Raw genomic sequence first — 14,242 nt, forward strand, 5'->3', positions numbered from 1 at the left:
CATTCAATTATTTTATTTTTTTATTTACTTTAGGTGAACAATATCTTTATTTTTTCATTCTACTTTTTTTTTTCTCTTCTCACCCCTTCATAATTAATTAATTATTTACAAATATAACATTGTATAAATTAACATAAATATCCTTATACAATTTTAAACTATAAACTTTACTTCTTAATATACCTCATTTCAACACATTAAATATAAATATTCACAAAAAATTAATTTATTAATTTGAAAAATCAAAATTATGCAAAGTATAAATATGGATAAAAAACTATAAATGTATTTAAAAAAAAATCTTAGAGGGCTAATTATTGTATTTAAAATTTTTTACGGGACTTTCTTACTATTAATTTTACATTAAATTTACTTTGCTGATTTATTATAATATAAAATTACATTGGAAAATTTTCGTGCGATAAAAATATATATAGAATAACACGTGTACCCTTAATTAATAGAGGTAAATCACAAAATTATCCTAAAAAATATACAAATTAAATTTAAAGACTAAACACTAGTTTAAAATTGTAAAAAAGTCATACTTACACATAATTTCCACTTATCCTTATAAATGACTCTCACTCATATATTTTTTTATTATTTTGTTTGAAAAGAAAAGGCTATAAATCTTATAATTCCTTCTTCTTTTTTTATGAGAATTGCTAAAGAGCATTGTACTTAACACAACAAATATGTGACATACTGCTATTAGTGCAATTTAATATCAGATCCCATTTATTTGAATTTAATAAATATTATGGAGTATCGTTAACCAATCATGTGGTGTTGGGCACCTTAACGTGCCAAATAACAACACTTATATATATCTTTATATATAATAAGTGTGTAGATAACAGAAATTCTTGGTTTTAACGGTTTTTAGTTTTTAAAGGTTAATTTTAATGGAATATTCTTATATTTAACAGAATATTCTTATATTTAACGATAGTTTGTAAACACTTAAACTTAAATAAAATAAATAAATAATTAACAAAATTAAAGTAAGATATTTTTGAGATATTTTACAATAATAAATATTTAAAAATAATAAATAATTAAACGAATTAATATATGATATTTTTGAGATATTTTATAATGATAATTATTTAAAAATAATAAAATCATATATTTTATAATTTCAATAAAATTTAATTAAACTTAAATTCACTTATTATAATAATAGTATATTAAACATATAATATAATCTACTATGAATTAGCAACAAATTGTTTTTTTTTTTAAAACTAGCAAGAAACTTAAATTTAAAATTTACATATAATATTTAATAATTACATTAAATATGTAATATATAATATATTATTGTCACTTCCATATACTTAAACAAAAACTAGAACAAACATAAACTTAAACAAAAATAAATAAATTATTTAATTAAAATAACATATTTATTTCAAATTTATATGGCATTAATATAAATTTGATAAAAATAATTAATAAATTCTATAAATTAAACTAAACAAACGTGTATATTGCACGTTATTTGTATCTAGTATATATATATATATATATATATATAAAGTTCACCACACTAAGAAATAAATAATAAAAAAAAAGGAGGAAAATAATTAGTGGATGGCTGTTGAAGAGGTCGCGTGGCTAAAGTGAGTCCATCCTAAGAAGCCAATGAAAGGCTATCTGGTGGCAATGCAACCATGTCCACAACTTCAAAAGCCACACTATCTAACACACTTCAACTCTCTCAAAAATCCCTCTTCTTCATTTCATAAAACAAAACAAAACTAGACAAACCATACTTAGTTCACTAAGACAAAGACAACAATGTCTTCCTCAGCTGTAGTTGCAGCAGGCTCATCCTCTTCATGTACCTTCAACAGGCACCACAACTCCATCAAAACTCCTCCAAAGCCCTCATCGATCCCCCACTTCACCCAGGTACGTATCTCAAAAAACCACATCACTTGTTCCACTAGTCACTTATTGTCACAAATTATTCTGACCCAAAATCTTGTCTTTCTCTTTTGGGTCTCCAGAAAACCAGTTTCCAGGGCTTGTCACTCAAAGAGGCCAAAAGGGGTGTGGCTGATTCCTTCATTAAAGCTGAGAGTGAGGTTGTTGGTTTGAGTAGCCTAAGAAGAGGGCTTAATGTCACAGCAAAAACAGCTGGGGCTGCAAAGTCCATTGAGGTCGAGGTTGACAAGCCTTTAGGCCTCACTTTGGGTCAAAAGCAAGGTGGTGGTGTTGTCATCACAGTAAGTCCTATATTTTCTTCTATGTGATATTTACTTGTAATGTTATTTGCAAAATGACCAAGTAATTTTTTTGAGTGTGTGTTGAGAAAACTGAATGTCCTATAAGTTAAATTGTGATTATGTCTTATGATTTAGGCAGTGGAAGGAGGTGGAAATGCAGCAAAGGCAGGACTAAAAGCAGGTGACCAAGTATTATATACAAGCAGCTTCTTTGGGGATGAATTATGGCCAGCAGACAAGCTTGGTTTCACCAAAACAGCCATCCAAGCTAAGCCTGACTCTGTCTACTTTGTTGTTAACAGGTTTTACTTCCTTTCTTTTCATTATCTTCATTTCAGAATGATATGAACTAAATACATACAATGTTAACAGACACAAAAACCTCAAGACCTAATGATCATAAGAACAATTATTTGGTTTGTTGATGCAGAGGTGGTGCTGATGTAGATGTAAAACGACTACCAAAGCGCCCAGCTCCTCCTCGTTTCGGAAGAAAATTAACCGACGCTCAAAAGGTACGAATACGAAACCCCAACACCATAAGTAGGTGGCATACCGCTATTAGTGCAATCTAATATCAGGTCTCACTTATTTGAATTTAATAAGTATTATAGGGTATTGTTAACCAATTTTGGGGTGCGGTGTTGGACACCTTAAAGTGTCAAATAGCAGCACTCAATTGATAATGGTTACGTCTCCACGGTGATTAGAGATGACTTATAAAGTTTTCTTTGTAAATATATGTTGTTGCAGGCTAGAGCAACACACATTTGCATTGACTGTGGATTCATATACACATTACAGAAACCTTTCGAAGAGCAGGTAACATAACAAAAACCAATCATTCTTGAAAATATCATATTATTATTATTGTTGGTGGTTAAAATGGTATTGTGTTTGTTGGTGCAGCCTGATGGATATGTATGCCCTCAATGTAGAGCACCCAAAAAGAGATTTGCTCGTTATGATGTGACCACAGGGAAGGCTATTGGTGGTGGTTTGCCTCCCATTGGTGTCATTATTGGCTTGCTCGTTGGTGTTGGTGGTGTTGCAGCATTGCTTTTGTATGGTCTTCAATGAGACAACATAAATACTAAATATATTCATTTCATTTATCTGAGCTTGTATCATAATAATAACAACCAAACTCCAACATTTTCGACTTTTCACATCGAAATATGTTCTTGAGAAAATTATCATATATCTTAACACTTTTTTCAAACAAAAATGCTTTTGTAGTCCGATGACCCAGTTGTCACAGGTATGAAATCATTACAATTAAGTTATCCAAATTATATTTACAAAAAATAAACAAAATTCTTTGCAACTGATTCCCACAAATTGTAGGACAAAGCTCTCACTATTTTAATTTCCTATCGGTTACTAACTCCAACGTGATATTTCATCTAAAAAAAAAAAAAAACTCCAACGTGATATACTAATGTTAATTAGTTTCAAGAAACTTAATACTTTGATACTTTTAAAAATATGTCTTATTGTTTTGATAACATTCGTAGCTTCATTACTTTAGTAATTTATTATTTTAATTTTACTTATATTTTAGTAACTTAATACTTTGATATTTTCCAAAAGGTAACTTATTATTTCAGTTACATTTTAGTTACTCTTTAGTAACTTATTGTATCCATTACTTTTCGAAACCTGCTTTGTTTTGGATATCATAATTTCATTACGTAGTACCAAATAAAGAAAAACAAACAAACAGAGTGATATGTCCAAATGTAAAAAAATAAAAACACATGTTGATTACTTCAAATGTGTTCATATATATATTATTGTACAGTTTGGTAAAAGATATATAATGTAGAAAACATGAAGAAGAAGAAACTATATAGATCATCCTAGTTTCTACACAAAACAATAACACAAAGAAAGATTATAACATCAAAACACAGTGAACTCAACAAAGCCTTTAAAACTTCCTCATCTCATTTCAGAGGAATATGATTGATTCCTGAGACTATTGCAAAGCATTTGAAATAGAATAAATAAAGTCCAAGAAGCCTGTTCCCTTGAGAATACCTTTACCAGTCAATAGCTCAAAATCCAACAACAGCAAGAACCCAATTACAGCTGCCTTCCCATTTATAATCTCATTCTTCCCTGTGAAACCAAACCCACCTGAGCTCTCATCAACCACCATCCTTACCTATCATGCACACCAGAATTTATAATCAATTTGCATGATGGCTTATGTATTTGATATTGCACCAAGTCTAGAAGCCATTTTACAAAATATCATCAAAACAGATCAGTTTGCAAGATAATATTACAAAAATATGTATATTCCCAAATCATATGAATATATTAATTGGTAAAAGTAAACTATTTTTTAATGTAACTTTCTTTGGCAAAATGACCTCAAGACAGTGTCAGGAATTTTTGACAAGGTTATGAAATGTGCCAAAAAAAATTGCTAAGCTAAGCTGGAGAAGGAGTGAAATGGCTTACCTCCTCAACATTGACATCAGAAGCAGTGACACCCGGCTGAGCTTTACCGCTAAACACAATTTCGGCAGAGACATCAGGTTTCACCATGCCCCCACTGATACTGATATATATATTTTGTTCATCAGTTTTCAATGGATATATATACAATTTCCTCAAAACCGGTGTTAGAACTCTCAGTACTGGGTTTTTGGGATACCATTCCTTCACTTCTCCAGTTCGAAGATCAAATGTGCTCTCAGTTGATGGGCAAACTATACAACCATCCTTTAAAACATACCCAAAAACAAAACAAAATTTATATATATAAACAACTAATATCGGAGTCAATTACTTGAAAGAATGAAAATTGGGGAACCTGGGTAAGCTTGGCATTGATCAAACCCTCACTGTAAGCACCCTCAGCAGGAGACCGGTTCTCAATGGCAAACAACTGGTTCTTATACCACAACAACAGAATGGTCTCCCCGTCTTGTATAATCACTCTTCTCTCCCCCTTTGGCAGCGCAGAGAGAGGTACCACTGGCACCCAGTTCTCTCCTCCGCCGCCCGAGGATGAGGACTCTTCTGCAACCGAAACCTCTGTAGCCTTGCACGTGAGTCTTCGGGGCTTTGCTGCAGCCACACCCCTTTTGGACTCTTTGAGTGAGAAGCCCTGGAAAGTGGTTTTCTGAAGACCCAAAAGAGAAAGAGAGGATAAGTGGGGGCAAGTGACTAGAACAAGTGATATGGTTTATGAGAAGAGATACGTACCTGGGTGAGGGTGAAGTGGGATAAGGGCTTTGGAGGAGTTTTGATGGAGTGGTGGTGGTGGTGTCTGTTGAACGTGGTAGTGGTACACGAAGAGGATGAGCTTGCTGCAACTACAGCTGAAGAAGACATTGTTAAGTATAGTTTTATCAGAAGCAGAAGAAAGAAGAAGAGGAAGAGAATTAAGTCGAAAGTGTGGATTTTGAAGCTGTGGACATGATTGCATTGCCACCAGATAGCCTTTCGTTGGCTTCTTACTTAGGATAGACTCGCTTTAGCCACGTGACCTCTTCAGCAAACTAGCCACTAAATATTTACTTTTTTAAAAAAAAATTTGTGTGGTCGACATTCTTAGTTATAGGACTAAAATAAAAATTAAGACTTGTATTCTGAGTTAGTCAATTATAAGCGTAAATGTGAAAAACAGTGCTATGTATTTTTTTCCAAGAATGAGTCTAGTACATAATACCACTCGGGTTGCAAAGTATTTTTCAAATGTAAATGTACTTGAATATGAATGAATAGTGGGAGTTTATGCTTTATAGAATTTATTATTTATTTATTTTTTTGGCTGATTTCTACCGAATGGCAATTTTATGCATATTTACTTGTCCAAGATTAAATGATGAGAGAGGTATTTGATCTTTCAAACTACCATAGAATACATCTTCTTCCAAGTTTCTTTCAAACCCACTTGAAAAATTCTTCTTTGTCTCTCTATATTTCTCCAACACTTAATGGTGAATTTTGTTTGAGTTAACTCATAGTAAGTTCTGGCTTTCTTTAGAAACTTCTCCCTTTCATTTTTCTTCTTATTGTTGTTAAAACTGTTTCATTTTTCCAAATATGGATTCGTCACATCAATTTTTTTTTTCCCCTATGAATATGAAGTGAGGCAAGTGATTCATGGTCATAATCATTTCACTGCAAATGGAGCATAAGTACCTACAAAAGACTCGAACCTCACTCTTTGTGGGAGCAAATCACATGTCTGATTGTTCCAGCTACTCCTCTCAGTCTCTTCAGAATGCCCTGGCCTCAGTTGCAGCATACCATGGATGAGATCCACTACATCTGGTTTTAAAATCTCGACCCTGTACATCGGTTGAGTAGACTAAAAAAGACCCCTAGAGCCGAATTCAGCTTCAAAAAATAAGTATTTGATATTCTTCTTACTATGTCTATCCAGTTTATAGTCTCAAAATCATCAAGGATATACAAACTAAAACAAGAGCATTTAGGAGCATTATTACATACTCTCATACAGACCCAGCTGAACAAAGGAAGAACTGCTTATATCAATTAAATAAACAACAACATATCTCAAACTTACAGTGTTTGACTGGGCTTGATAAGCAATGAATTGCAAGAGGGATTCCCCCACACTAAATATGAAATGAACAATAAAAAAATTTATCAATAAACAGAACACATCTATCTGTTTATGATTGTAAGGATCATAAGCAAAGTTGGCCAAAAATTAGCAACAGCACTCTCTTTTGTTTCTGCTTTTGGGATGTTCTTTCCTATAAAGAAAGAAAAAGGGATAGCATATAGGGTCCTTTTTAAAGAAAGAAAAATACATATATTATATTTTTCTATAAATACTTGTACAATGTATGGATTTTCTATATATTTTTCCAGAGAAAATGAGGAATGCTTTTGTCCAAATGGATCATCATAATACATGGATTTGGCTTACTTTTATTGTCTCACCAAACTTGTCAGAAGGCCAATCTGCATGTGAACAAATAATAATTTTCCCTTGGTCCTGAAAATGGCAAGTTCATAAGACAAACTGAAAAAAGATATTTCTTAAAGAAAAATATATCTACAGACAGTCAAACAAAGCTTTAGAGAAACATCTAAATCAGGTGTTTTAAATGAAGTTATTCAAAGGGTTTATACCTCAAAAGACAGTTCAGAGATTAGTAAGTTGTGCAAACATTAGCACATTTGGGTCGTAGCCACTAACTAGCATTTTCTTATAAACTGCGTAAGCCTGGTCTGGATTCCTTGATGTGCTGCAGGCTCAAATTGGAGCATTGTAGGTGAAAACATCAGGTTTAAGACCCTTAAGCTGAAGTTGTTCATAAACACTCACTGCTTGATTCACCATTCCCATGATCCCGAGATTGAGTATTAGTTTGTTGTATGTGCAAAGATTAGGAAAAATTTCTCTGCTCTGCATTTCTGTGTGTATTGAGATAGAGCTTCTTCTATCTATCCTTCTTGATCTTCCAAGTGCCTCAATCAAAAGTTCATAGCAAACTGAATTAAGACTAAGTCCAGTCTGCTTTAGTTCCTGCATCATCAATAGTAGAAATTGATAGCCTCATCAACACTTTTAAATTTCACTAAACTGGAAATGATCATATTATATGTGACTTTGTTAGGCTTGTAATTGGAAGAGTTCATTGATTTTATATGCCAAGGAAACTGGGACCTCATCATTTTCACAGAGGCAATCCAGGATAGTGTTGAAAATTCTTGTGTTTGGAGGACAACCGTGCTCTACCGTACTCACAAATATGTCAAATGATTTTCGGACTTGACCTTCTTTCATTAAACCAACAAGTAACGTGTTGAAGATATCAACTGAGGGAGTGAGCTTCATGTCTTTCAATCTCTACCATTCTTGAAAAGCATGTCAATTAAAGAATTAGCTATGAATAAATTAGGCTCACACCCTTGTTTCACCATCTCAGAAAGTAACTTAATGGCATCATTATGTTGTTAGTCACCGAATCAGGAGAAAGCCCACTAACTTTGATCCCATTTAAAAACTCTTTTGCTTCTTGAACTCTCCCTGTTTCACCAAGACTATAGCTTTAATATTTGGAATAATGCCTTTACTTTTCATCTGCACAAAGGTCTCAATAGCTTTAACAGAATCACCAGACTTTCCATAGTAGTCAATGAAAATGGTGTACGAAGCAAAAACTTGTCTAAGTATTAATGATCATTCTTTCAATTTAAGTTGATTTTGGTAAGAACTTAGAACTGAAAATAGTATACTCTTTTAACGGTATAAAATCATTATGATGGCAGAGATTAAATAAACTACCAATTCGTTATACATAAAATCAAACCAAAAAGTGCCACTTGACATATGATCGAGATTCAAAACCATTGCAATATTGAGAATTTGGGAGCAAAAAGAGAACAGTTCTTTGAAAATGCCCAACTCAAAAGCCATTGCCTCGCCCTCTGCCATTAAACAAACTGAAAAGCTCTAACGAAAGATTTCTTTGATTATCTAAAAGTTTCACATCAAACTGAGCAAAGATTAACTTTTCGAGGATCCCTTAAGCCTCCCAGTACAAAATAATTCCACACCCACTACTAACCTCTCCTTTTCTATTTATTCTAGCTCAACAAACTAGAACATTCCTAACAAATTAAAATCTATATACATTAGAAAAAAACTGAGTCAAAATTAATAAATGGAAAAGTTGTTGTAGTTTCAACAATAAAAAATGAAAATAAAATAAAAATAATTTAAAGAAATAGAAATTTAAGCTTGATAGTCTAAGTTTGAAGCTTAGGTGGTAAGTATCCGAGTTCATCAAATATCTCAAATCTTAATAGTATCATTTTCTCCCAAACATTCAATCTTTTTCTTCTTCATCTTCATCTTCTTGGATTGTACGGTCATGTGGTTGGAGATACTGTGCGGTCTCATCCTTTACAAAGTCTTCAAGCTCTTCTTCTACGATGACGATATTTTAGATGTCGAGACCTCCGATTCCAATGCCCTCTTCTCTGTCGCCGATCGGTACTTCTCTCTCTCTCTCTGTAAATTTATATATATATATATATCTCTGTGTGTGTGTGTGTGTGTGTGTGTGTGTATGTATATATACAACAATTCGAACACCGATTCCCTTCCTTTTCAATTTGCTGCTTCTGGGTTTTTGTTTGCAGACTTGAAAAGCTTTATGGTGGGAAGGCCTATGTCGGCCTTCGGATACCCGATGCTGACACCGGCACTCGACAAAACATCGATCTGGTTCTCCTCACCAAAGGGTATGCAAATTTCTTTCCCAAAATTATAAATCATAAATAAAAACCTCATCTTTATGTTCTCAACAGTGCAACTACGATACTCTCAATATATAACCTTGTTTCATGAATAAGCACTATTTCTACTACCTATCCAGTACCTGTTATCTAGCTCAACATAATAGAAGAAGGGTCAAATTTGTCTACTTCAACTCAATTTGCTTTGTGTTTCTGCTTACTAACTTGTTACTTTTCTGTTTTTGGTGCAGAGGGGCAGTGGTTGTATCTGTCAAGAATCTTGTTGGATTTGTGTTGATCAATGCGGATGGTAGCTGGTCGTGTGAGACCAAAAACAAAACAGAACATCTTCCTAACCCAGTAAGTAGCTTTAAAAATCAATGCTTTCTGAATGGAGCTGTGAGGAAAAACAACCAGACCGAAGCACCTGCACACACAAGATTAGATAATACCCATACACACCAGCAATAGCTTTTGAATAAGAAGATAAGCTTTAAATGTAAAACAGAAAGATTTAAAAGAGATGAACACCACAGTTTACTTGGTTCAGACCAATTAATGGTCCTACATCCAAGGTTGGGAGTAAAACTCCCTAGTCTTTTCACTATGTAGAAAGTTCAAGTACAACTTAGTCTTCTCTAAGATCTCTCAAATACACCCCGGGACTTTTCCTTTCAGTACTACTCTGTTTCTCTCTTCTCAGCTTACACAAATTTTTGTTACAGCGTACAATAAGAACAAAAGCCTTTATATATAGGCTTGGAACAGAGAAAAGAAAGAAAAGGGTAAAACAATAAGACTAACTAATCTTTAAAACGGCAATAACTAACTATGTCTCAGTGAAATCAAGACACAAACTTCACAGGAGCTTTTTAATTTCAGTACTTTTATATATTAAATGCCTTTGCTTATTGCTGCACCCTTGATATGCTTGGATAAGTTATCTTTGGTTTAGTTTAGTTTGCTGTTCACTTTACTTAGTTGTTCATGTGATACTCATGGTATTTGACAGCAAAAGCAAAAGTAATGATTCAAATGGGGAAATAAATGATGTATAGTATTAAGTAATGTCATGGATATGCATGCATAACCAAATCTACAGATTCCAAGTGTTTTTGTCTGGAACTTGTTTCTTTCATATTGTTTATTTTTAGGTGGAGGAGACTAGAAAACAAGCTTCAATTCTTGAATCATATCTTGAACAAAGAGGAGTTGCTTTGCCTGAAGGATACTTGTCTTGCAAAGTTATACTTCCCAATCCGAAATGTTGGTATGCGATTAGTTTGAATGTTTCGTGATTCGACCTTTAGTATCTTTACTTCACAGATAAATCTGTAGCTTTTGTTATGGTGTTTAAATTTCGTAAACTTACATATTGCTTTTATGTATGTATACGCGTGCACATGTTCGTGCTTATGTACCTATGTTTATTAGGAACTAAAAATCTTTTTTAGAAAAGAGGCAAAGAACTTGGCTGAGGACTATGGATTTTCACCTAGCTACAAGAAAATAAAACAAAAAAACTTAAACCAAATTGTTTTAATTACACTACATTTGGTATTAAAAAAAAATAGAGGCAAAGAGCAGTGCTTCCTATTTCCTAAATACTTGGTGGAGGAAACCATGAAGAGACAACTGTAAATGTTCTCTCTCTCTCTGAAAACCTTGACTACAAAAACACAAGATCTTCTTGCCAACTCTAACAAAGCTCCTAGAAAATGGCCAAAACCAGGAATCCCTACAACACCCTCTCTGGTAGCTCCTTTGACTTACTGGAACCAAAGTCTCAAAGCCAAAGAACAATGCATGAACAATTGATCTATGTTCTCATCATTCCTTTCACATAGGATGCTGAAACTATAACTTAAAGCCAGAAGGACATTTCTTTTGCAACCTATCCCAGGTATTAACCATATCACATGAGCAATATATTTTGACTTTACTGAGCGCGGCAGACTTCCAAGTTCCCAGAGAAGGCTTAAAAATCCACACAATAGGTTGTCAAATCGACGAGTCAATGACCATACCCTTTTACCATCTAATTTAACTCTCAACTGAAACCCCTCAAGAAGATTTAACAATGAGGAAAACGCAGTAGTGAATCATAGAAAGTTTAGAAATATTATCACCCCAAGATAAGAAAATACCAGGGAAAGAGATTTTAAAAGGAGAAAAGCCCCTCCATTAAACTTCCCATAACCTAACTCTAAACACATTTCCCACTTCCAACTTAGAAAGAAAGAGAAACTTTGGGAGAATACGAGGAATAGCATGGGCTTCATAAAGGACCTCTAACAGCCATATTCACATTCTACTTGTTAATTTGGATGCCATACTTGCTGCCCTGTTGGTTACCTGGCACAGAGAAATTTTGATGTGTAAGAAATTGCAAAAGCTATTTACCCATCAATGCTATGTTTGTATTGAACTTTACAGAAAGGAATTAACCTTGCTAGGTTTTTAGAGAAGAAATAAATGGGGATAGAAGTTAGTACAAACTGTATCAAGGTAAGTCTCCACCTCTATGATGACCCCCTGGTTCCCGCACATCTAAGTTTTTACACTTTTTGAACTACTGGCTCCAAGATATTTGATTTGTTAGGATTGCCACACTCACTTGAGAAGCCAAGTCCCCACAACACAACCCTCAAACAATGTTAAAATTGTTCAATTGAGCTCTTATCTCAAGGCACAAAGCAGGAGACTGCAACAGTGAATGTGATAGACCCTGGATATTGATAGTATATAGGTTATTGTAGTGAGGGGGTAGTGGATGAGCTAGAATAAAGTAATTGAGTAGTATACATAGGCTAGTTAGAAAAATGAGGGAGCATCATGATAAATAATTTAACTATTTCCCTAGGGAGAGTTGAGGTCATGCAAATACCTCATGGTTCTTTTGTTCTAGTATGTTCTCATCAATATGTTCAATTAAACAACACTTAACAGATTGGCCTAATTTTCCATTTTCTTTGGCCCTCAATGTCTCTATGTTTCTACCTATTGTTATGGCTATTGAATCGAGGATCCCTACTTGGGGTCAATCAGAATGATATCTAGCAAGACTAGCATAATTTAGTAAGTACATTGCAACAATGAAAACATAATTATTTTGTATTCGAAGTGAATTAAAGAGTTATAATGCGGCCATTTTAAGTTAGACACTAAACCACTGCACATGCCTATCTCAGTGATTTTGTAGGTTTGTTTCACGTTGTAGTTGTTGTTGATAGTAACATCTGTGACATTTAGTTTGTCTTCCCTTTAATTTCGCCGAACTTCTTTTCTTGCAGTACCATTCAGCCAGGCTCTTTTCCACCTGAAGTCATTACCTATGACCAGTGGACTCAACAAAAACCAGAAACAAAACCTATGTTTTCTGGTTGGCTTAAGGGTGCATTTGGAGGTGGAAAGAAAGAGATGCAAGAATCTATACAGCAGAACCTCAATTTTATTCTCAGTACTGCTCCAATTTGGGATAGGTTTGTCATTTATCTATACTATCAAGTATAAATACTTATTTCCTTTTTAAGGTATAAGAGGTTGTTGGTTTAGTTGTCTGAACATTAATGAAGGAAGTATGAAGTCCTTATTTTTGAAGTCATTTCAAATGACATTTAGATACTGCTTTCCAATTGCAGTTTTTTATGCTTTGAACAAGTTTCTTAGTCTTCTTTAAAACTACCTGAGCATTATTATTGCTTTGTTAAGGAAAGGAGCAAATGCCATTTTTATTGAGGGAAAAAAGAATATTGTTTCTTATGTAATTTTGAAGAAAATTAAAGAAAAGGGGTTGTCAAATATAGTCCATTTGTTTCCATGAACTTTGTTCATTGGTTTCTCCCTTCTTTTTGTCTTAAATAGATTTTACTATTTTGTTTGCACACAGGGTGGAGCTCAAAGGTAATAAATATGTACTTGGAGAATTTCTGGAGTTCAAGGGAAAGCCAGAAGATCTCCATGCCTTGAGAAATATCAAAAGATCGAAAGTCAGTCGTCTGATTATCCAGAAGACGAGCATGCTTGGATTAGGTGAAAATCCATTTCCATTTCTGAATAAAAATTTGCTGTGGTTGAGACATCTAATCTACACACTAACCTTTGTATCTTTTTCTATTAACTTTTTTTTGAGTCTTCAGTTTCTCTAATTCATCATGTGCATTTTTCTTTCGAAATCACAGCGCATTCGACGCTCCAAGTTTTGTACTCGCCTAGGGATTATCGAAGCGAAGGAGCTTCAGCTTCGGAGTGGAAGGAGGTATGCGTGAGGTCGAGTACAGAGGTTGTCTTCCAGCCTCAGAATTCTACAAAAGTTCGCAAGTTCAAACTCTCTTCAGTGACTTCTATTTCACTCAGTGCCTGAACCTTAAATAATATTGGCTATGTTGAATAAGTAAGTACTCCATTCTCTCATCTATAGCCAAAATGGCATAAAACCATATGTCTAGATTATTGTTTATGTCAGACTATTTGTACATATGGATATGACAAATTAATTTCATATTAGAGACAGAGAGATCTCAAAATATGAAGATAACAACAATGCATATTATAGTATTGAGTATTTTTTAAGTATAATAATCTATAAAGGATATAGGTAGAAAAAATAATTATTTTATTATTAATTCATAAATGAGAATTTAAATTTCTAAATTTCATAAAGGATTTATTTAAGAAAATGAAACACCCTAAATTCTAGCTTTAATTGTAAAAAATAAAGACGTTGAACAATAAACGTACTAAATCGTAAAAAGTGTTGTCTT

At 33.5% G+C, this 14,242-nt stretch overlaps 3 protein-coding genes across 3 annotated transcripts; 2 read left to right on the plus strand and 1 right to left on the minus strand.

Annotated features, from left to right (window-relative positions):
* Positions 1-1,705: 1,705 nt before the first annotated feature.
* On the plus strand, positions 1,706-3,465 carry LOC133834293 (uncharacterized). Its single transcript, XM_062263863.1, has 6 exons — positions 1,706-1,920; positions 2,019-2,237; positions 2,373-2,539; positions 2,668-2,752; positions 2,991-3,059; positions 3,147-3,465. The coding sequence occupies exons 1-6, from the start codon at positions 1,807-1,809 to the stop codon at positions 3,315-3,317; spliced, it is 825 nt and encodes a 274-aa protein (XP_062119847.1). The 5' UTR covers positions 1,706-1,806; the 3' UTR covers positions 3,318-3,465.
* A 515-nt stretch (positions 3,466-3,980) lies between these two features.
* Positions 3,981-5,675, minus strand: LOC133834292 (uncharacterized). Its single transcript, XM_062263862.1, has 4 exons — positions 5,460-5,675; positions 5,065-5,376; positions 4,710-4,973; positions 3,981-4,407 (listed from the first exon to the last, which is right to left on the minus strand). The coding sequence occupies exons 1-4, from the start codon at positions 5,586-5,588 to the stop codon at positions 4,219-4,221; spliced, it is 894 nt and encodes a 297-aa protein (XP_062119846.1). The 5' UTR covers positions 5,589-5,675; the 3' UTR covers positions 3,981-4,218.
* A 3,203-nt stretch (positions 5,676-8,878) lies between these two features.
* Positions 8,879-14,043, plus strand: LOC133834294 (uncharacterized). The gene is made up of 7 exons (XM_062263864.1): positions 8,879-9,234; positions 9,384-9,485; positions 9,731-9,839; positions 10,634-10,749; positions 12,773-12,961; positions 13,369-13,511; positions 13,661-14,043. Exons 1-7 carry the CDS (start codon positions 9,113-9,115, stop codon positions 13,840-13,842), a joined length of 963 nt encoding a protein of 320 aa, XP_062119848.1. The 5' UTR covers positions 8,879-9,112; the 3' UTR covers positions 13,843-14,043.
* The last annotated feature ends 199 nt before the right edge of the window (positions 14,044-14,242 follow it).

The sequence above is a fragment of the Humulus lupulus genome, chromosome 5 (genome assembly GCF_963169125.1).
Source record: "Humulus lupulus chromosome 5, drHumLupu1.1, whole genome shotgun sequence".
Taxonomy (NCBI): domain Eukaryota; kingdom Viridiplantae; phylum Streptophyta; class Magnoliopsida; order Rosales; family Cannabaceae; genus Humulus; species Humulus lupulus.

Coding starts and splice junctions, on each gene's coding strand:
- LOC133834293 (XM_062263863.1), top strand. CDS start 1,807: ATGTCTTCCTCAGCTGTAGTTGCAGCAGGCTCATCCTCTTCATGTACC. Junction 2,540..2,667: donor GTCTACTTTGTTGTTAACAG/GTTTTACTTCCT, acceptor TTGTTGATGCAG/AGGTGGTGCTGATGTAGATG. Junction 3,060..3,146: donor AGAAACCTTTCGAAGAGCAG/GTAACATAACAA, acceptor TTGTTGGTGCAG/CCTGATGGATATGTATGCCC.
- LOC133834292 (XM_062263862.1), bottom strand. CDS start 5,588: ATGTCTTCTTCAGCTGTAGTTGCAGCAAGCTCATCCTCTTCGTGTACC. Junction 5,377..5,459: donor CCCACTTCACCCTCACCCAG/GTACGTATCTCT, acceptor TTGGGTCTTCAG/AAAACCACTTTCCAGGGCTT. Junction 4,408..4,709: donor CTGATGTCAATGTTGAGGAG/GTAAGCCATTTC, acceptor TGTGCATGATAG/GTAAGGATGGTGGTTGATGA.
- LOC133834294 (XM_062263864.1), top strand. CDS start 9,113: ATGTGGTTGGAGATACTGTGCGGTCTCATCCTTTACAAAGTCTTCAAG. Junction 9,486..9,730: donor CTGGTTCTCCTCACCAAAGG/GTATGCAAATTT, acceptor TTTTTGGTGCAG/AGGGGCAGTGGTTGTATCTG. Junction 13,512..13,660: donor GACGAGCATGCTTGGATTAG/GTGAAAATCCAT, acceptor TCGAAATCACAG/CGCATTCGACGCTCCAAGTT.